The 24,461-nt window shown below is 30.9% G+C and overlaps 1 protein-coding gene across 1 annotated transcript in view; it reads left to right on the top strand.

Moving 5' to 3' along the window:
- The window catches only part of LOC126882982 (protein CASC3), a 50,083-nt gene that overhangs the window by 10,979 nt on the left and 14,643 nt on the right, over positions 1 to 24,461 (top strand). Inside the window, exons 5-7 of the mRNA XM_050648119.1 lie at positions 7,303 to 7,600; positions 15,669 to 15,909; positions 19,051 to 19,385. Of these exons, the coding sequence (XP_050504076.1) occupies positions 7,303 to 7,600; positions 15,669 to 15,909; positions 19,051 to 19,385 (874 nt within the window). The remainder of the gene's footprint in view (positions 1 to 7,302; positions 7,601 to 15,668; positions 15,910 to 19,050; positions 19,386 to 24,461) is intronic.

Below are 24,461 nucleotides of genomic sequence, written 5' to 3'. Positions count from 1 at the left end.
GTATATCCACTGTAGGATGAAGATGGCGAATCACTACTCTAAAGGGTTTATCTTGCTTCTTACGATATGTATGATATTCGGTTTTTTTCTCATCAAGTGCTTTTATTATACTGTCGTATATTTCAATTGTTTGGGCCTGTACCCTGACTTGTTCTTCATTCAACACTCTGATTAAATGTTTATCTTTGGCTATAGTGTTTAGTAGTTCGTTTAATGGTTGTATGTTTTTAACACCGGCAATAAATATTGGTGGAGGCTTCTCTTCCTGTTTTTTCTCCTCTTCAGTATCTGCTTCTTTTGTCTCTTCATTAATTAATACATTAAATTTATTTGCTATTGGTGTGTTGAGCCAGTAGTTATCTATTTTGGTTTGTTTAAGTTTGGAATGTTGTTCCGGACTGGTTCTACCACGTTTTTTATTTGGGACTATTTGCCATTCTTCATCATTTGCTTTGGATGTGCTTGGGGGTTGATGCTGTGGTAATGTACTTTGGACTGAATACTGGTATTGAGGTTGATATAACTGCATTGGCTGGCTTGGAGCGAAATTTTGCTGGATTTGTGATGCAGGATGTGGTCCCATTTGCATTTGTTGTGGAAAATATCCTAGTTGTTGAACTGTTAAGTTTTGGTCGCTGAGGTTCATTTGGCTAGATGTTGGACATTGAGAGTATGGAAATGGATACTGATTATATCCGTTCGACATTTTGATTTAAATATTAATATTAGTATAAGGTGTTACCTTTGATTTGTGGATTCCAAAAATAAAATTCACAACACATTTTTGACACAATCGCCAGCACTAATATTACTATACTTTATTTTTATTATTTAATTTGTTTTGAAATAATTAATTTGGTTGATTTAAATATATAAAATCTGTTTTGTATCTCTACACCAGATTTATTTTTAATATTTCAAGTCCATTAAGGTATAATTAGCTTTAAGTGGTAAATTGATAACAGTATTATGTTTATTATAGATAAAGAGCATATTAGTTTTGCCAGGTCTGATTTGTTTTTAATCGGTACATAAGGAAACACAAAATCACATGTTAATACAGGATTAATTAAGTAAATAAATATTAGATTTTTGACGAATTTTGAAGACTAAATAAATATTCAACGTGCCAGTTGTAGTTACACTGTGGAGAACAGCTGGGATAAAAATGATTATAGTCCAGGAACCGAAGCTTTTCACCCCGCAATTTTTACACAATGGATCAATTTACTTGAAAATTTGAGAATAAGTAGTGGATAGTCCAAGGATCAAAATCTATATGATGACGAAAGGCGCTTTTACCATGGTGGTGGTTGGCACTCCATCTCGGGGGTGGAAATTTTTTATTATATTTTGACCGCAAAAGTTGATAAAAACATTAATTTTAAGCAAAAAATGTTCTATACATTTTTTTGATAAAATCGTTAGTTTTATATCGAAAAAATCAATGTTTTTCGATATTATACTCATTTACGATTCACTCAATTTTTACTGTAGAAAAAAAATTTTCAAACCAAGTTCTTGAGAATTAAATAACCTACAATTTCATATTTAAACATTTTTTCGTATCTCTGATGCGAATCTTTCTATTCTGAAGAAAATGGCATTTTTTACCAATCTACAAAAATTCGTTATTCGCTTTTAACTCCAGTTTTTTAGAACTAATCATTCTAGGCCAGTCAAACTTCTGGAATCTATTAATAATACATAAATAAAGAAGAATGAATAAGGCCAATGACTAAAAACACCGCTAACTTACATTATTATCCTTTCAATTGGATTTCTTCAAAAAAATATATTGATTTTTTAACAGTAACTTTTTATCTTTCATACTAGAAAGTTTGGTAAAAAAGAATTTTGTAGGTTTTTACAAGATCTATAAGGCTATTAATATTAAATCCTTTTAAAACCCTCAGTCGCAAAAAGAGGCGACTTTGAAAGGGTTGGTAAAGGCGGTTTTTGCATGTTATTATAAATTTTAATTGTCAATAGCTCACTCAAATTTTGCCGTAAAAAAATTTTTGCAAGCCATGTTCTTGGGAATTAAATAAGCTACAATTTTATGTTTAAATATTTTTTCGTATTTTTGATTCTAATTTTTCTATTCTGAAGAAAAGGGCATTATTTACCAAACTACAAACTATCAAACTACAAAAAATCGTTATTCGCTTTTAACTCGTATTATTTTTTAAAAAACTAATCATTCTAAGCCGGTCAAACTTCTAGAACCTATTAATAATACACAAATAAAGAAGACCAAATAAGGTCAATGACTAATTTTAATTTTAATTAGGGTGGTGAGTACGAGGAAGTTTCCGATCACTTTTTTGCTGAAAAAAATAGGGACGGACATTCTTTTTAGTATAAGTCACTTAATTTTTGAGCTAGAGACTATTCTTTTATTTCTGGAGATAGACATTTTTAAATACTTTAAATTAGTTTGAACAAGTTATCCTCGAAAATGCATAGTTTCCCCATCTGTTGACTTTGAAACTACAATATTTAGCATTTGACGAAGAAGAGCTAACATATAATAAAGTAATAGCGCAATTACTATTATTGGTCTAAAGAACATTTAAAAAATAGGTATTGTTTATTTTTTCAAAAGGTACATTTTTGTTAAGCAAAGTTGTTTTGATAAAACCAAAACTTTTTGAGTTATTAGCAGAAAACTGATTAAAAACATTGGTTTTTTCGATATAAAACTAACACTTTCGATAGCGAATAAATCGAAAACTATTAATTTTATCAAAAAAATGTATATAACGTTTTTTGCTAAGAATGAATGATTTTACCAATTTTTGGGGTCAAAATAAACTAAAAACATTTTGCCCCCGAGATGGGGTGGCAACCACCCCCATGGTAAAAGCGTCTTTCGGCATCATATAGATTTTGATCCTTGGACTATCGACTACTTATTCTCAAATTTTCAATCAAATCGATCCATTCTGTAAAAATTACGAGGTTTTTTTCTATTTTAAGCTTCATTACTTGGACTATTAGTAATAGTTAACATCTGCACTTGAACCGTTTTACCAGTAACATTTATCAACACTATGACCGATTCAAGTACATTTTTTTAATAATTGAAAAAAAGAAAGGGTGTAAGAGAAGTAATATATCCTTATATTTTTATCATTTTATAGTACATTGTACATTAGACATATTTTAGTTTAATGACTCATAGAATTGATAAAACTCGAAATAACTCTGAAGCGGATTATCTCAGAACTATCAAGTTATATCGAGTATATATCGAGTTTTATGTCTGTAACAGTATATTAAAACTCATTCAATGTAATGATAGTAGACTGCACGTCAGAGAAAACCATCCATCCAACAAATTTAGGATATTATAATTCTTTAACATCTTATATGGAAATCTCGTATTTTTTATATAGGGGAGACCGGGGATGGTTTGGTCACTTTTTGGTTTTTATTTTTTATTTATTTATCTAAATAGTTTACCTTTTTGGTTGTTAGGCTAATGTATATTTTGGTATTTTTGCCGTTGCAGTCGAAGGCAAATGTTCAATTCATATTTATTACTGGGCCAGGGTCTTGAATGTATTATTTTGCTGATGTTTGATTATGTAAGTTGTGTTTTTTGTAATAATGGGGTTAACAATCAGTTTACACAAATAATTATTTCTTATCAAGAGAATTATTATTTAAAATTCCTTGTTCCTGATAAGGGAAAGGAGGGTGCATACTTCGCACTTTCTGATTTGATGCCAACTTAAATTTATAGTGTTATTCAGAATCTAAGCGGTAATACACATTCTGCTTATTTTGTGATCTTTGAATTCGGTGATATTCGATGATAACTGCAAGTTTCAATACCACTGTTCTTCTTAAGGTGCCCAGACCGTTTGTCGATCGTTGGCTCTCATGTTGCCAAGCATAGTAACAATCATTGTCTTATTTACAGCCGCACGAAATAGTGCAGTGCTATTTTTCCCAAACCATTGGCGTAGGGTTTTAAGCCAAGAAGTTGTACGGTGACCCACACTTATTTTTCCCATTATTTTACCTTGCATGACAAAGTGAAGTATGTCATATTTTTCTGGGTGACGCATTATTCATATTATGACCAAAGTATTCCAATTTACGCCTTTCAACCATGTTCAGTACTTCACAACTTTTATTCAAACGTTGCAAAACCCTTTCGTTTGTGACTCTTTCTACCCAACTGATCTTCAGAATACGGCGGTAGACCCACATCTCAAATGCTTCTAGGTTTTTTAAAAGCGATTATGTCAGAGTCCATGCTTCAACCCCGTAAAGTAGTACTGGGAATATATAACATCGAACCATTGGTATGCGAAGTTCCAAATTGAGATCATGACTGCACAGACTAAACATTTTCAACAATGTTTGGACAAATAAGATACCAGTACCAAATAGTTGGAAACAATACCTGATAATTCCTATTAAAAAACCTGGCAAACCAGACCGTGATCCAAATTCTTACCGACCTATCTCCTTGTCTTCATGTCTTTTAAAAACATTCGAAAGAATAATTAAAAATAGATTTGAACATTGGTTAGAACACGATGGTATACTTCCAAGATCCCAATATGGTTTTCGCAAGTCTAGGTCTACTCAAGATGCAACTGCAGCTCTAGTTACGTCAATTCAGCTTAACTTTACAAGAAATAAGTCTACAGCAGCTGCGTTCCTTGATATTTCCGCTGCTTTTGATAATGTTAATTTAGACATTCGTTACAAAAAAATGTTGTAGGTATATTGGAATCACTAATTCATTTGCTCTCTTTTTAAAATCTTTATATTCCAACAGATTAACTTATTTAAAAATTAATAATGATGAATTTTCATATCCTCGACTAACTAATATTGGATTGCCACAGGGGAGTATTTTAAGCCCGATTTTATACATCCTGTACAACATAGATCTTGAAGTAAGTATACCCAACAATACAAAAATTCTTCAATATGCTGATGATGTTGTTTTATATACAGAAGGAAAACTGTTAAGTAGATGCGAGGATAATTTAAAAGTCGCATTAGAAATCGTAAATCAGTGCTATGAAGAAGTAGGATTATCAATTTCTGACACAAAAACTGAGGTGTGTTACTTTACAAAAAAGCGTAGAGTTCCACAAGGCAATCTTAACGTTGGAAAATTTAATTTTCCAATTAAAAGCTGTGTTAAGTATCTTGGTACCTATCTAGACAGGAAATTGTCATGGAAAGATCACATTCATCATATTGTTAAAAAATCAGAGAACTCAATAAATATTTTAAGAGCTTTCTGTAAAACAAATTGGGGAGCAGACCCAAATATTGCTTTGATGTTTTACCGTAACATGATCAGACCCATTTTCGACTATAGCTGTCATTTGTTTGGATCAGCGACCAATACACTTTTAAATAAACTTGAAATTCAAAAAAATAAATGCTTAAGATTATGCCTAGGCTATTTAAAATCCACTCCAGTCCAAATAATGGAAAATGAAGCAGTGGAACCTCCATTGCATTTACGCCGCCAATTTCTCAGTGATAAATTTACAACTCGAATTCTGTCCAAAAAATGTAATTACCTTCAAGATCTACATGAGCTATCAGTTTTAGACCTCACTCATAGGTACTGGAGAACTAAAAAATCTATACCTCTGGTAGAAAGTTATCTAAGTACGGTAAAGTACAGTGAAGTTATCTATAAAAGCCAAATTCCGCCTTACTACAGTGCAATGACAAAAACATTATTTTCTAACAAGGTTAAAACATGTTATTTAAACTCACATTTACCGCCAAATATGTTTGATGTACTTATTAGAGAAAAATGGTTAAATTTTCAGTACATATTTACCGATGGGTTAAAAGACGCAAATGGAACGGGCTGTGCCGTATTCCACGAAAATAAAAATTACCATCATCAATATAGCCTACCTATTGAATGCTCAATATACACAGCAGAAATGATAGCAGTAATGTTTGCTGTTCAGTATGTACTACTGAATCCAACTAGCAATTATATTATATTTACTGACAGTAAAAGCGTGGTGGACAGATTGAGTAACATTCAAACAGTCAAATACATAAACCACATTGAATTGAATATTCTTAAAACTCTGTTTGAAATTATACAATTAGGAGTAAGTGTAATAATTGCTTGGATTAAGGGTCATTCGGGAATAAAAGGCAATGAAATAGTTAACAATTTTGCTAAATCAGCTTATGTGATCGGAGAAAAAATAAATAAAAATTTAATTCCAGCTTCAGATATTGATACTTTTAGCTGACAAAAACTTAAAAATAATTGGCAATTGCATTACAGAGAATGTAATACTGGCTCAACTTTTGCTCATTGTAACCCTAGGATATTCTCAAAAAGATGGTTTTACACAGAATATAACATACATTTTATAAAGACCATTAATCGGTTGAGAGGCAATCATGATCTTACGCCATCTTACATGCATAGAATCGGCTTGGCAGATACTCCCAATTGTACTTGTGGCATAATCGGAGATCTAACACATGTCATATTAGAATGTCATTTAAACATAAATAATATAAACGACCTTTATAAGGAATTAAAAGATTTAAAATGTTTTTTCCCAATAAACCTAAATACTTTAATATTTACAAATGATATGGAAATTCTTCATCTCATTTATAAACATGTTAAATTATGTAAATACAAGTTGTAAACGTAATATGTAATAAATAAGCATAATTTGTTAATGTGGTTTAAAAATATTAAAAAAAAAATAATATTAAAAAAACACAAAATAAAATAATAACAAAAAAAAAATAAACAAAAAAAAAAGAAAAAAAAGGAACAAAATAAAAAAGAATAGAAAAAAAAAGAAGTAAAAAAAAGAGTTTCGCACAAATTAAAATATATATTAAAAAAAACAGTAAAATAATTAAAAAAAAAACAAAATAAAAAAAGCTACACAATGTACCAATGTATCTATAAAGATAAAATTGTAGAATGTACTTATGTTATAAGAAATTTATGACTATGAATCTGCAATCAATCAGAAACAAGTCTGGCTAATTGGCTCTGCCAAAGCCATTTTTCAAAAAAAAAGACTGCACAGGGTTTTCTTAAATTTCATAAAACTTGTTCTCGCTTTGGCAATTCTTCTTTTTATTTTTGTACTAGGGTTCCAGCTTTCATTAATATGAGTACCCAGATATACAAGATAACTTACGCGTTCAATTGAGTCATTAAATACCACATAAATAAGTAAAATCTATGGAAATACATATATGTGATTTTTAAAATTTTAATTTGGTCCGTTTTCTTCAGCACATATTTCATTTCAGAAACGAGCCTCCTGTAGACAGGGACAGGACATATCCACCACCCAGAGCTGAAAACTCTTTGAATAATTCTAGTTCTCAAGACAATTATAACAATAAGGGCAATCAATCTAGAGTAGGATCAGGTCGTATCAGTGGTAGTGTAAAGGAATTCAATGAAGCTGAGTATAACGGATTTACCACAAAATCTAGGAATGCCAGAAATAGGAAATCAACACCACAAAAGATATTACCGGCTAAAGGTCGTCCCAAGGATGACTTTATTCAGTCACAGAACTTTTATACTTCTAATAAAAATAACGTAAGTATTCGATTTATCTTAACACCTATTTTTTTTTCTTCATGGGCTTTTTTAGAAACTTCGGGTGGGCTACTCCTTCAAGATATTTGGATTATTGAGTTTTAATTAGTCGGTATAGGGTTGGTCAATGCAAAGTATAGTTTACACTTGGTATTTTTGTTCCTTGGCTGATGTCTTTTCTCCCAGTATCGTATTATTAATCGCATAATATATTCTCGTAGCTTTCTTTGTCCTATTTGCAATTTCTAAGTCTAGCTTTCCGTCGCGTCGTTCGATATTATCGTGCCCAGGTACTCATAGGCCGTCACCATCTCCAATTCTTGTTCTTTACAGACACTCGTGTTTCGCCTCCAATCTTTTGCTCCTGCTGACCTATTTTCATCGTCTTGCATTTGCTGATGTTTATTTTTAATTTCATTTTCTCTATTTCCTCAGTCCGTACATCAATTAGACGTTGCATCTTTCTCGGGTTGTCTGCTATGAGAACCACGTCGTCCGCATACAGTAATCCTTCTATCATAACTGGTCTAATATATCTTGTATTTATACTGGTAACTAAAGTGGTTGCTAAGGGTTCTTTTCAATGTTAAGTAGTTAAGGGAGAATGAAACATCTTCACTCGACGAACACCAAGTTTATTCTGATTTCTCATTGTATTATTTTTGACAATCAAACTATGTTCTTGCAATCATCCACGGGTTGCTTATTCAGCACCCATGGCTCAATATTTAGGACACCTAATATTTAAACAAACAATGAAGGTAAATGTTAGTCGATATTACACAATCTTGACCCAGTTCAATATTGGATATTATTTTACATCTAATAATTTATCTTGTAATACTTATGAAAATCTTTATCTCTCTTATTCCAGGACACCATCCTTCCTCTCTTTAAGATTTTTTTTATTATCTGATTTACGAAATGAAAAAAAATCTTAATCGGTATTAGGATAAATTTTACGGTGTCTTTACTAACAAATACTATTTTTTTATACTTCGGTCAAAATTGTGTCATATTAATACTGACCTATCCAAATTAAAATTAAACTATGTACAAGCTTGCTTATTTTACACTTTCACTTTTATACGCCAATAAAAAACAAACATTACCTTGAAAAGATTAAACCTATATAGGGTGAGGCAGATAACTGGCCTATTAGAAATATCTCGAGAACTAAAGGCAACAGAATCATGAAAATTGGAATAAAGGGGTTTTGAAGGATGATCTATTAAATGAAAATATTTTCATCTCTTTGCAACTTCCGGTTATACCGGAAATTGCTTATAACTTCGTTTTTTTAAATGGGACACCCTGTATATTTTTACATTATTGGATTCTCTTCGATGTCTTCTTTCTTAAAATATAAGGTTTTGTAATATTATACAGGGTATTTTAAAAGATAATTACGTTTTTTTATTAATTTCGTAGTAAAATTCACACCCTGTAGAATTGTAGTAGTTTGACATCTAAAATTCTACTTTCGTTCAAATGATTTTTAATATACTCTACTATTGTTAAGAATCATTAGTATAGCTAAATTTTTAATTTTAGTATACAGGGTTGGTGGAAACTCGGAATGAGTATTTTCTGAGTTTTCTTAAAGGGAACACCCTGTATTTTTGTATTGTAGTGAAATGATATTTTATAGTACTTTTTTATTTCTTAAGCATTCCCTATACCTAACTGCTTTAATTTGTGAGTTATTGGTGATTCAAGCTAAACAATAATTGCAACAAAAAATACGTAAAATTTTATTAGGTTGGCCGTGAAAATACTCAATCCAAAATAATTTTTCAGAAATAAATACATATTAATCCATACTGGTCCTTAAAATTACCAATAATGGTTTAGCTATCGAAATACCTACTTAGTTAATATTGTTGGTGCGATTAACAATTAAGCACAAATTAAAGCAGTTAGGTATAGGGAATGCTTAAGAAATAAAAAAGTACCATAAAATATCATTTCATTACAATACTAAAATACAGGGTGTTCCATTTAAGAAAATTCAGAAAATACTCATTCCGAGTTTCGACCAACCCTGTATACTAAAATTAAAAATTTAGCTATACTAATGATTCTTAACAATAGTAGAGTACATTAAAAATCATTTGAACGTAAGTAGAGTTTTAGATGTCAAACTACTACAATTCTACAGGGTGTTAATTTTGCTACGAAATTAATAAAAAAACGTAATTTTCTTTTAAAATACCCTGTATAATATTACAAAACCTCATATTTTAAGAAAGAAGACATCGAAGAGAATCCAAAAATGTAAAAATATACAGGGTGTCCCATTTAAAAAAACGAAGTTATAAGCAACTTCCGGTATAACCGGAAGTTGTAAAGAGATGAAAATATTTTCATTTAATAGATCATCCTTCAAAACCCCTTTATTCCAATTTTCATGATTCTGTTGCCTTTAGTTCTCGAGATATTTCTAATAGGCCCTTTATTTGCCTCACCCTGTATATAAATACATATATTTAAATAATTTACAAACACAAACTTCAATAATGTAAAATATTGTCTATCCTTACATAATTCCTTTTCTTTATATCTCGCGAAATTCTACACTGAGAAATTATATTTTATACTTTAACTCAAATATTTAAAAAGAAATTACAACTTAAACTCTTAAAATTGAATTTACTCTCTTAATTCTTATTCTGTTACTAGACTTTTATAAGACAATCCTTTTGATGTTCTCAAATTTTTACATATTCTTCTTTTAAAAATTCTCTCTTTTTTCTTCTTCTTCTTCTTTTTCTTCTTGTCAGGTACCTACTTCACACTAATAATATCTTTCTTTATACTTAGTACTTTCTTCATAGTGTACTATTAAACATAAATCTTCTTCTTATTCATATTTCTTCTTTATATCATTTACTTCATATTTCATATAATATCTTCCTTCATACATATTCATATCATTTTTCATAATTATTCATTTATATATCATTTACTTTAAAAATTCTTCATTTTCTAACCCTTACCTACTTGGTGGGTATTTTTCCGCAACTTTATACCCTTGAATTTGCTTCCGGTCCTTTTGCACGTCCTTAGTCGTGAGAAGGTTTGTTCCAAAAAGACAAAATGGATAGTTGTGCGCTTAAAAAAATCTTCTACATATTGCATCCCTAAATTCCTGTCTGATCTGATATACTCAGTCTAGGTGAGATCCAGTTTATTTCAAAACACGAAATGGGTATGCTAATATCTTCTAATTTTCATTTTGTACCTTTTCCTTGACAAGAGTTGGTTTTTATTGTCTAAATTGTCTTTAATTAGTTTTGCTTCTAATATATTAAAAAAAATCAGTTATCTCATTAATTCATCATCATAAAACATTTTAAAAAATCATATCTATACTAAAATTCGACCGATATTAAAAAAAATTGAAATCAAAAAATTTTTAAAACTAAATCAAAACAAAAAGGATTTTTATCGGTATCTAAAAACTTCAGACTACGTCTGGTTCTGGGCGCCCATTAAAATATTTACCTAATTTACATAAAAATACAACTGAGAAAACCTTATTATTGATAATTAACTTTTGGTACCAATTAACTACTAATAGTTCACTTTCTTCGCTAAAATAGACACTTTTATAACGTCACAACAAAATAGGCTTATCTCTATTTCTCTGGTTATATCTGCTATAAAGCCTTACATAAATTATGTTATTCATTCACATATTTAAATATATTTATAATATAAGAACTTAAAGTATATTTATATATAATATGCATATGTTTCAAAATAATCTCTCCTTAGACCAGTGGCGTGCTGGAACTTTTCAAGCGGCCCGGTGATTTTATAGAAAAGCGGCCTCCCTTCCTCATGTTACCTTCTATAATCAGGATGTTTTATTTTGTTATTTATAAAATCAAAAAAACAAAAATATAAATTATTTTTAAATCAAACATAAAACTTTGGATTCATTGATTTTTTATAATTTGCTATATTTTTTTATTTAACAATAAGCAATCTTACAAATAATAAATGATATCGGAGGTGAAGTTTTCACGATATCAACAAAATTGTCTTTTGTTAGTTCATGTTCATTATCACTTAGATTAATAATATCATCCTTCATATTTTCTGTGACTGAATATCATTATTAAATCGATGTTCTATAATTTCAGTATTTTGCCAAATCCTATTTTTTAATAAAATTTATTATCAGAATTTATTTATTATTTAATAATAATAATTATTAAATATTATAATATTATTAATATCGTTTATCAGCAGAATCCACAAGTTTTTATCTAATTGCAGTCGCAGATATGGTAGGATAAAAATGTCTTTATTTTTCAGTAAATGGTTTAAATGTCGTTAAAGGTACTTTATGTATAGACCTAGACCTGAGTCTGTCGGCATTGCTTGTTTTCGAAGTATTTTTAATAAAGTTGTTTCACATTTAGTTTTATAACCATGGGTTCGAAGAACGTGAAATCATTGAAAAACATGGGCAAGGTGTACGAGTAACTATTGAGGTGTTTTTTTGGGACTGAAACGGAACAATGACATTTCAGTTAATTTCAGTGGGGAAAATTGCTTTGACATACGAGCAAGGTTGCGGAACGAATTACCCTCGTATGTCGAGGTACTACTGTATACCATTTTTCATTGTATCAAAGTTTCTAGGATTAGAGTGCTTATATCATCATAAAACGATTTGTCTTGATCAAATTGTTTTTCGATACTTCCAATAATTCGGTCAAAAATGTGCAAGACGTTTTTCCGTTTTTTATTCTGCAGAATTCATACATGTTTGAAGGAAATTGGAAAACCATAAATATACATACTTGTAGGTATGAAAATAAAGATTATCTGTGGCAATCTATTTATGTATAGAGTCTTATTCATTTACTTACATTAACTACATACTACTTGACACCGTTCACATGCCAACGCGCGTTTTAATGATTTAAAACGCGGGTTAGCATGTGAACACCATCCGTGTGTTATTAAAACGCGCGTTAAGCGCCTATATTATTAACAAAATTAACATTCGATTATAAATTAAAAAAATATTTCTTTTGTTACGTCTAAATTTTTTTGTGAAAAATCCTATTTGACCGGCCTCAAGAGGCCGCGGCCTCTCGGTGATTGCACCGATTCATTTATATGGCCAGCACGCCACTGCCTTAGACACTTCATTATTTTATCAATACCTTTTTTATGTCATTAAATATTCCATTTTTTTGTAACATCTTAATAACTTGTCCTTAAATTTTCGTTTCGTCAAAATATTCATAGTTTATTTCGATTGCATCTATGAATGCTTTTCGAATCTTCGTTAGTCACTGTATGGGATAATATTCTTTGTAATTATAAAATCGATTCATTTAAAATCATATCAATTTTCGATCATTTCAGTCTTACATCATTTTTCATAGTTTCTTTGTTACATTTCTCCTTTCTAGGTTTCATCTCTTTCTCATAACATCGGCAAAAAAATTCTGTCAATCTTGATTCTTAATCATTGAAGTCATTCGGGAACTCATATTTCCGTCGAAATTATTCTTGTCCATTATGTTGGATTTTCCATTTTGTTCCAACTTCTTAAAAATATTTCCTTTTCTCTTCTTATTATACTCCAAATAATAATTCCTTCGATTATACTCTCAATAGGTATCTTGTTTTATTATAAAACTGTTTTTACACCTTTTTCTAGTGTATAATAATATAATTTGTAGGTTTAAATCGTGTAAATATCTTCTCTCAGCAAAATTTCTTATTCGTTTAGTATTTCTTTACCCGTGTTTTCACGGTCAAATAACGTCAACATTTGAAAATACGTAAATATAAATATACATTACGCAAAAACAAAAATCTTTAAATAGCATATTTTTCCTTCATAGAAAAAAGTGGTAACTAAATCATTATTTTTACGCATAATAATAATTATAACAATAGATGCATTCTCTCTATTAAAAAAATTGCAAAAAAATTCTTGTTTTCATTAAAAATAAAACTTATTATCACTTATCAATCTAGTTAAACAAAAACCCATCTAAATTTATTGAATATTATACTTCTATAGTTAGTAAACATACGAAAACTTGACCTAATTTAATATTAATTGTATTCAATTAAAAAAAATTTAATTCTTATGTTAGGCTATATGCAATATGAGAAATGTTAAGGCTATGGGTACATAATTCGCAAATATCTTACGTGTATCCCTACTTTTTCTGTCTTTACACGGAAAATTACGTGTAGTAAAATTCACACTGGTGTGGATATGTAAACATTACTAGAATGTCATTCTACTTGAAAATGTCATAATTAATTTAAAGAGATGGCTTTTGAATGTTCTTGGATAACTGTTATTTTTATAATTGCAAATTTTTAATTCAGTTAATAAATGTGATAATTTTTTCACTAACTATGTTTTCAGTGATTGTAATAATTTATTTGTACAACAAAAACTAATAATCAATCGAGAAAAGAGGAAAAGTGTTAAAGTGATTTTTTAATAATATGTTGTTATTTTGGAACGCTTACAATTTTGAACATCTCTAACAACAAAATACTTGGATCACAGGATATATCTGATGTATTCTCTGCTTGGATCTTCCACAAATAATACACAATAAATAACTTTTTATTAAGTTCACGTCTTAAATCAATTATTTATCAAATACACTATATATCAATAATATTTAATAAATTTCTCAAAATATTCCCGATGCAATGTCAAATATTTAAAATTGTCACTGATTGTCAGTGTCTGACTGACAATATATGCTGACAATATTATATTCGGTTGAGTGCGTTGTAAGACAAAGACAGATTTGGAAAATATTACCACGGCATTGTGTTCATTTTTTTCAAATCCTGAAAAAACCAATAAATATTTTTGAAAAATTTAAACGCAGAATGAAAGACTAAATTATTACCGAGGGCCGAAAGTCCCTTAGAATAAATAAAAAGTTTATTTGGAATGAGATATTTGAAATTAAAAATCACACTAAATTTTCTCTTAGTTTTTTCACCCCTGTAACTTATTAAAATAAACATTATAGAAGTTCTCAGGGACTTTCGGCCCTCGCTAATAACGTAATCTTTCATTCTGCGTTTAAATTTTTCAAAAATACTTACTAGTTTTCTCAGGATTTGAAAAAATGAATCCCCATTTGAATAGCATTGCAGCCGAAAATACGTACCGATCCTCTTAAAACAATAAATACAATATAGTCAAATTACTCACATCACATACTTATTCCTGTCCACCCCTGTCCATTTCGTGGATGTGCGTCCTCTTGACGCCGCGCCGGCTGGTTCCATGGTTCCAGAATTCCCAATTTTCGTCCATGTCGACGTGTCTCCAATGTCTAGTCTGGTGGGCATCGCAAATTCCATCTATCAGCTAATGCATAATATCTATGGGGGATAGATACTTTTACCCCAATTTTCTTTTCTTCTTCCAGTTTCTCGTCGCTCCCATTGTTTTACTTTAGATTTACTTTTTCTAAGTTAAGTTTCCCTTATTCTAATTTCTTTTTTTTTTTCATCTTCTCATTTCTTAATTAACTTCTTAAAATTTACACTTAACTAATTACAATAACTACTTAACAAAGACCTTCTGGACCGCCATCTAATATATCTTGTATTTATACTGGTATGTGTACGTCAGGCTCTTTTCAATGTTAAGTAGTTAAGGGAGAATAAAACATCTTCACTCGACGAACACCAAGTTTATTCTGATTTCTCATTGTATTATTTTTGACAATCAAACTATGTTCTTGCAATCATCCACGGGTTGCTTATTCAGCACCCATGGCTCAATATTTAGAACACCTAATATTTAAGTTCAATATTGGATATTATTTTACATCTATTAATTTATCTTGTAATACTTATGAAAATCTTTATCTCTCTTATTCCAGGACACTGGTGTTAGGTGCGTGTAGTCTATTATGTATTGTTTTTAAGTGGTTTGTTCTATTTTTTATATTTTTAAATAATTTATAGATATTTATGACGAATAGGAGCGGGCTTAGGCTATCTCCCTATTTTATTCCGTTTATATATCATATTATTTTTTTAGGATTTAGAAAAAGACATGAGTAAACTGAATATCGATGAAGGTAATGGAAATAAATCTAGCACTGGTAGGAGTAGTTTTAACAATAATGCGAATAATCAACGGCAGAGTAGTGTACCACCAAGATTACAAGGTGAACAGAAAGGATCCAAAAGATATAGTTCAATCCGACAAAAGAGTTTGCCAGAAACTAATACGCCACCGCTTACAAATTTCCAACACCCACCTACGTATTATCCCAATGGTAAGATTTTCCTTTCTTTGTTTTATTTAAGTGTTTTGTTAATGATGTTTGCAAAACACAGCTACAGCTGAGTCCGCTAGTCTTTACCCGTGCGTCATTAATACCTGGCGAGATAAAACACATACTTTTTATCTAGCATCATTGTCTTCCACGCATGAAACTAAAGACAAACCAGCTACCGCCTGTCATTAAGTAAAGACATATGTTATTTTTATGAACGCTGTAGACTCAGTACATCGAAAAGAGATGGGTACAAAAAAGACGCTTGGGGACGTTTTCAGATTTTAACTACAATTTGTGACGTTTCTGGTTTGTTTACTTGTCACTGTCAGTTTGTTGGATTGTTTGCTGTTTTTTGTCCTGTTTTCAACAACAAACAGTTGTTTTCTTACAACTAATTTTATATTGGAGTTTGAAATTTTATGGTAAGTGTATTTTATTTTACCATAAATTTACGGACAAAGTTAACCTCATTCAGAGTTATGGAATGGTTTTGTTTAAGTTTCCGCAACAGTGAAATAAATAACAAAAAGAAAATATTTTATTGTCAAATATTTATATTATAACAAATATTTAATATCACTAATGAATGACATTAAAATAATGTATTAAAAGCTATTTCAAATGTAGCTGTAATTCTGCACCAAAATTTTAAAGCAAAACTAACATTTTACATTCTATTTATTTGATAACGTCAAATTTTATATTTCCGTGATCGGAACAGTAACCACTTTCTGTCACTTGCTGCTGCGTGAAATATATTTCCGACTGATTTCGTTCGTATGCTTTAAATGATAACGCACGGGTAAATAATCATGGACTCAACTGTATGTTTGCTAGATTCAGCTAAACAATTTCCATTTACTCACGGTTTGTACTGTAAATTTTAAAGAACCGCTTAGATTGACATGAAATTTGCTATACACATAGCTATCATGTCAAAGAAAAAAAGTGATATTGTGCCGAAGTGTGCTTTTACCCTAAGGGCGAGTTTCACCCCTTCTCAAGAGTGAAAAAATAAACGTTTAAAATAAGTCCAGAATTGGATAAACTGACTAGTTCTAAGTAACTTTTGTTCTGTAGAGTTTTTTACTAAGTCAATACTTTTCGACTTATTTGCGAATGAATATATTCATTTTTCAACAAAAAACCCACGTTTTAGACGGTTTTTCGCAAATAACTCAAAAATTAGTATATTCTATCGAAAAAAATATTCTTAGCAAAAATATAGCTTATTAAAAAGTGAAAAAACTGGTGTATATAAGAAGTCTATAGACACAGTAGAAACAGAGTTGTAGCTAATGAAAAGTAGGTTCTTATTCGTCAAATTCCAAATCGAATATGTCAACCTGAAATAACCAAAAAATGAAGCATTTTTGGGAAAACTTATTACAACTTTTTTGAAGTGTTTAAAAAAAGCTTTATTTTTGTTTTTAAAAAAGTTTCTAGCATCAAAATCAAAAGTAAGTAAATTACGGTAAAAATTAAGTTTATCCCTTTTTTGGTAAAAAAAATCGTAAAAATCGCCCTCTAATTAGCATCCCAAATGAAATTAATCGTTACAGCTTCATAGTACATTCTTTCACGGTTTTTGCTCTGAATTTTAAAGAACCGCTTGGATTGACATGAAATTTGTTAAACGCATAGCTTATATGTCAAAGAAAAAAAGTGATATTGTGACGATGTGTGCTTTTGCCCTGGGGGTGACTTTCACCCCCTCTTGGGGGTGAAAAAATATATGTCCAAAATAAGTCCGGAAATGGATAAACTGACTAATTTTAAGTAACTTTTGTCTTATAGAGCTTTTTCGCCAAGTCAACACTTTTCGAGTTATTTGCGAGTGAATATGTTAATTTTTCAACAAAATAACTACATTTTTAGACGGTTTCTCGCAAATAACTCAAAAAGTAAGTATTTTGTCGAAAAAACGTTCTTAGCAAAATATAGCCTATAAAAAATTGAAAAAAATGGTGTACGCGTTAGGTCTCTGGAGCTCGTAGAACCAGAGTTATAACCAATGAAAAATAGATTCATATTCACCAAATTTCAAATAGAATATTTCGAAGTGAAATATCCAAAACATTAAGCATTTTTTGGGGAAAACCCATTATAACTTTTTTAATGTGTTTAAAAAAAGCTATATTTCTGTTTTTATAAAAAGTTTTTAGCATTAAATTTAAGCAAGTTGCTCTCAAAATAAAGTTGGCCCCTTTTGTTTTGTCAAAAAAAAATCGGGAAGACCACCCCCTAATTAGCAACTTAAATGAAATTAATCGTTACCGCTCCACAAATTATTTTACTTATTTTCTTGTTGTATAATCTACGTTTACAATAATTATGTGATCTATTTGATTTAAAATGGATTCAGGATTTTTTTATACTTTGGCAACTATGTCAACTTAGATCTCTGGCGTAGATAATGACGTGCAACGGTAAGTAAATTAGACGGACTTGTACATAACTTGAACGATTTAACAACTAAACGCCATACTGTCTGTGTGCGCATGCGCGCAGTATTATGACATTTTACTCTCAATCGCGCCTAAAGAAGTATAACTTCAAAAAGAGTTTTGACTTTAAAATGTAATGTTTCGATAGTAAATTTAACCTGGAACAATTTTCCTTAGACGTGTTTGTACCAAAAGTGCATAGAACTTACCCTAATTCGCCCTGTGCCTAGGGACTAATTCACCTTTTTCTCAAAAACGCACCCCTTTAAATGGTAGCACTCCGCGGTTTTTTCATATTAAGAGGTCCATTGACTATATGAAACAATACAACTCCTTTAACGTTTTAGTTCCTTTCTACAATACATAATCAATAGCCTACAACATCTGTGCAGCTTTTCCGCAGATAAGATAAAGTTTACGATGATGATTGCCAACATTCGTCACGGACATGCACATCAAGAAGAAGATGAAGTTCATAAATGGTCTTATGTTGTCAGTTAAAGAACCTACAGAAGAAACCCTGTCCTAATCTCCAAGCAATGAAATGAAGGCATCAAAAGAGCAGAAGTTCCCCCAGATATGCCGGTTGGCGTAATTCAAGATGTTCTTAGTAGTCAAAATAATCAAATTTAAAAGTTGAATGATACATGTGAAACAGGTTGTTGTCTATACTTATAAACTTTGTTTTTAGAATACAATCAACAGTCCGTCCCATCTCCAACTCAACCTATTATCCACCAAAACGCCGCAATACTATCATCTACGGCTCAAGTGGCTCACGTTTCCGCTCTTCAACCTGCAGCTTTACCCCAGCAAGTTCCCGTAACAGCTGCTCCTCTGCTGCAAGCTGCAACTTTTGCGCCCCAAGCGTACGCTCCGCCTCCACCTGCCTTCATTCAACCTGGACCTGTAGCCGGTCCGCCATTTATACCAGGACCGCCGAATCCACAACTTCTCAACTTTGTGCAAAGTCAGCCGACTTTTCCACCAAACTTTCAGGGATATCAGCAACCATTTAATAATGTGGTAAGTTTAACGTTACTTTATGTTAGGCCCAGTTTTTCAGTGAGAGGTTAAAATTTTGGTTAGCTAACCTAGGTTAAACTTTAACCAATTTTTTAACAGTATTACCGCTTTTCACTGCTTTAAACCAGGTTGACAATATTTCGGTTAGCTAAAAATACGATATAAGATCGACCTGCACCGATAGATAAAAGTATTTGGTATGTAATTTAGTATGTTAAAAATTATAAAAAATAGGTGGTGTCCGATATAATTTTGTCCTGACCATAATTAATTAATAATTAACTTTTTTTTATAAATTAAAAAAAAATCGGTCCGGGCGGATATTATTTTAGATTATTTGGATCATTCGAAACAAAAAAGGTGTTTTGTAATTTTTCCCTTAAGTTGATCGTTTTCGAGTTATAAACAATTTTTTCTACGACCATTTAATAATATGCTCATTATTCGCTACTTTTGAACAGATAATAACACCCATTACTTTACCCGTGAGTAATAGTTCATTAGTCACGGGCTGAAGTTAGGTTCAACTGGCAAATGTCACTTTTAATATTTGTCTTATATAAACTGCAAATAAAATTACTTACTTAAACTTGTTTATTTAAGTGCACGGCGTGCGTGAAAGTAAATTTTCCCGCACGGTGTGCGGGAAAGTAAAATACCTTGTAATATGGCATTATAATACAGGGTGTCCCAAAAGTAGTGGAACGGTCGAATATTTCGCGAACTAAACATCGGATCTAAAAACTGAAAAATACGTGTTTAATTATGTTTAAAAATCTATCCAATGACACCAAACACCAACCCCCACTACACTCCCTGGAGGTGGGGTGGGGAGTAACTTTAAAATCTAAAATGGAAACCCCCAGTTTTTCTTGCAGATTTTAATTTGTTACGTAAAAGTAAGCAACTTTTATTCAAGATATTTTTTCGAACTGTGGATAGATTTCGCTATAATTGGGAAAAACGATTTATCTTGATACCATAGGTAAATTATAGAAACGGTCTAACATCTCACGAAATACACTTCAAAATAAGAAACTAAAAAACAGATTTTTAATCTTTTTCGAAAACCTATCGAATAACACCAAACATGACCCTTCAACCCACCCCCATGGAAGTGGGGTGGGGGGTAACTTTAAAATCTTCAATAGCTACCCCCACTTTTTATTACAGATTCGGATCCGTCATGAAAAATTAAGCAACATTTATTAGAAATATTTTTTAGAATTGTTAATAGATGGCGCTTTAATTGGAAAAATACAATTTGTTAGCGCCATCTATCAGAAATTTAAAAAAATCTTTCGAATAAATGTTTCTTAATTTTTTAAGACGAATCTGAATCTGCAATAAAAAGTGGGGGTTGCTATTTAAGATTTTAAAGTTACCCCCCACCCCACCTTACAGTTAGACCTACAATTATTTTTGTAATTTGAGCCATATAAGCTCTGCTTTGGCTCGATATTATTGTATTATAATAATAATAATAATAATTAACCGGTAAGACAATAAGACCGGGAGACAATCCGTTTGGAGGTAAGACCGGTAAGACAAGACCGGGAGACAATCCGTTTGGAGAAGTCCCAGCTTGTTAGCTATCTCTTAACCGGTAACAATGTGACATTCCCCCTTCTTCTCCTGTATAGGTATTTTATTATTAGTATTATCTCATGACACAACCCATTTTTAACCAGTGTTATTTACGTATACGCTCTGAGCTTCGCTGGTGTCGCTCCTAGCGGACTACTAATTCTACTTTCACCGGTAATTTTTAAATTTATTATTTAATTGTTATCGCTTAATATTTACAACGCAAAAAAGTAATTAAATTGTAATCGATTTTTTTAAGATTTTGCTAATCATTTTGACGTTCTATTGATAAAATATAAATTTCTTACTTCGGATACTTTTACAATTATCGTGTAGATGGCGCTAAGATTAATATATTAAGATAATATTACATATTACGGAACATTAAAAAAACTTAAATTCAGTATTTAAAACGTAAGTATATTTAAGGTAAAAATATATACCACAGCTTTGACCAACTAATATTTTTTATAATTAATGTTTTTAATTTTAATTTTAAATTAATCACTTTGACATTTATGTCAAATTTCCGGTAAACGTTTACAGACTTCCCACTACTGGCGCTCGCGAATTTGTAAATATCCCCTCTACGTACGAGCTCACAGCGTATTCGAGGTGTGCAAGTACTTGGAAGGGGAAACGAGAAACGACCCTGCGCGAGTCGCGGAGAAATATTGCAACTATCTTAAATAATTCGTATTGTCAATTGAAATTGTCAAATTGACGTATATTTCATACCTTCTGTCAATGAAGCAGAAAAATTATATATTGCTCCACAATATTGATATGATATGCAATTATTATATCCAGGTAAATTTAATTTATTTTATTTTGCTTGCAGTACTGCATTTTAATAACTAATTTTATTTACTACATACAATTGTTGACGTTTTCATAACATAACCTGAATCTTATTTTTTCTTCTTATTATTTTTTTGGACTATGGCCTTGACAATTATCCAGTAACCAGGACTAATATAATTGGCCAACATAATTAAAAGTGCGAATTTTAGTATAGAGCGCAGAAATAGGGGTCGCTTTGCCGAACTTGCACGGTCCCAATAGTAAAGTACAGAATACAACCTATCTAATGAAGTATTAAAACAAAAAATGAAAATTTCTGACATTCCCCTTTTTTTCGTTCCCTTCAAATAAAAATCGACCTGTTTCAGGATTTTTCGGCTACGAAATACGGCGATAAGTCGCCGGCTTACGAAATACCGAATTTCTTTCATTTGCACTATACTGTATGGTACATTCCATGTCAAATCACTCAGGCAAAAAATTTTGTCAAAAAATCTTCTTCTTTTTTTCGCAAAATGTTATTTTATGCGATTTTACAGTGATTTGGTGTTTATTTAAACAAATTTGCATTTTCTGTCGTAAAGTATCAATGAAAATCATAATATTTTAATAGAAAGAACTCAAAAATGTCATTATATGGCATTATAACAAGTTATTTTGAATCAAAACAAGTTTTTGATCAAATTTTATAGTGTAAAAAACGTTAAAATACCGTTTTTTACATTTTCCTCCATTCCCAAAATACATTATCATCGATTTGGCTGAAAATTTGCCCACAGATAGCCAAAAGATAGGACTTTAAGTGGTTAGAAGGATTTAAATTATATTTCAATACCAAAAAAGTTACATGCAGTAATATCAGACTCAAAAGTATATATTAGTCCAGTCGGGATAGCATTTGACCTTGAATGCCGAGCTGTCCAAAATTTTATTTTTCTGATCTTTAGGGGAGTCAATAGTAGCCTAAATTTAAAATCACGAATGAATTCCTCCGTTACGTTAGCCGCCATCTTGATTTTAAAGGAGAACCTTTTTTGCTCAATATCTCCGCCATTTTTAACTTTTCGACAACAATGGTAGGAACTGAAATTGTTCCAAATAAATCGTATTTACAATTATTACAATTTCTTTTTAACAATTTTTGTCGTGAGGTCGATATTTTCGAGTTAATTTTACTTATAGTAGACGCCTATATTTTTGACTATAATATTGCATGTAACTTTTTTGGTATTGTAATATAATTCAAATCCTTCTCACCACTTAAAGTCCTATGTTTTGTCTATCTGTGGACAAATTTTCAGCCAAATCGATTATGATATATTTTGGGAATGGAGAAAAATGTAAAAAACGGTATTTTAACGTTTTCTACACTATAAAATTTAATCAAAAGCTTGTTTTGAATCAAAGTAACTTGTTATAATGCCATATAATGACATTTTTGAGCCCCTTCTATTAAAATATTATGTTTTCCATTGATACTTTACGATAGAAAATGCAAATTTGTATAAATAAACACCAAATCACTGTAAAATCGCATAAAATAACATTTTGAGAAAAAAAGAAGAAGAAGATTTTTTGACCTTAAATGTCTTATTTTTACGTCCCGCAGAAGCTATATACCAATTTTCAGACAAATCGGAGGTCCAAAATTTTTTTTGCTCCAAAATTGAGTGATTTGAAATGTCCAAGACCAAGTATTCATAACAATCGTCCGAAGTACATGAAACCTTGCAGGATCAGTAAAAGTCGTCCGAAGTACATGAAATTCGACATAGTTAGTAATTGGAGCCTTCTGATTCCGAATCCGGTCTCAGAATGATCCTACGGCCCCCGGAAGTGGACTAAATTCGGCACGAATTGGGCCCAAATGTAGCTGGAGATTCGTTCCACTTTGGTTGGCCCACTTCCGGGGGCCCTAGGTCAATTCTGAGAGCAGATTCGGAATCGGAAGACCCCAGTTACTAACCGTGCAAAATTTCATCCACTTCGGACTACTTTTAGTAATTTTCTTCCGTATACAAGTTATCTAAAAGATTGTCTACCAGCTCTTTATAGACTGATAAATATTATTAGTCTAGGCGCCAAATAGAGGTCACCGTGTCATTTTCAATTCTGATGGACAAACTCAACGGTTTCTTATGGATTTTGGGCTGCTGATTACAAATTTCGAGGGGGGATTTCGATCCGAGTGGTCAAAAAATTGTTATAAACAATTTAATTGTTTATAAATTGTTTATAAGGCTCTGCCTCATAAACTAAAAGAGATAAAAAAAATGTTTCAAATAAAATTTGTTCCCTAATAAAAAACGAGGAAACAACCGTTTACTAAACTTAAATCCGACAATTAGAACTCAAGATATTGTAAAATTAGTGCACAATGCAAATTGCAAATTGCAAAATAAGTATTTTTCGAAGCTTTACCGATCGTAACTCGGCTTCTACGCATGAAAATGAGCCTTATAAGGTGTCTTTTTAAAGCTTAATTAAGAGGCTTCCAAACAAAGTTTGTTAAATTATTTGATCTTCATTTGTTTTAAAGTTATACCCGTTTGAAGTTATAATTTTCTTAAAAAAATTGTACATTCATTTGTTTATAAAGGTTTCAAGCAAACTTGAGCTATAAATATTTATACTTTAATTAACAATAATGATAAAACAACTCAAAAGGAACAATTTGAGCTTACG

The sequence above is a fragment of the Diabrotica virgifera genome, chromosome 4, assembly GCF_917563875.1.
Source record: "Diabrotica virgifera virgifera chromosome 4, PGI_DIABVI_V3a".
NCBI classification, from domain to species: domain Eukaryota; kingdom Metazoa; phylum Arthropoda; class Insecta; order Coleoptera; family Chrysomelidae; genus Diabrotica; species Diabrotica virgifera.
This window is presented reverse-complemented; position numbering and strand designations above follow the sequence as displayed.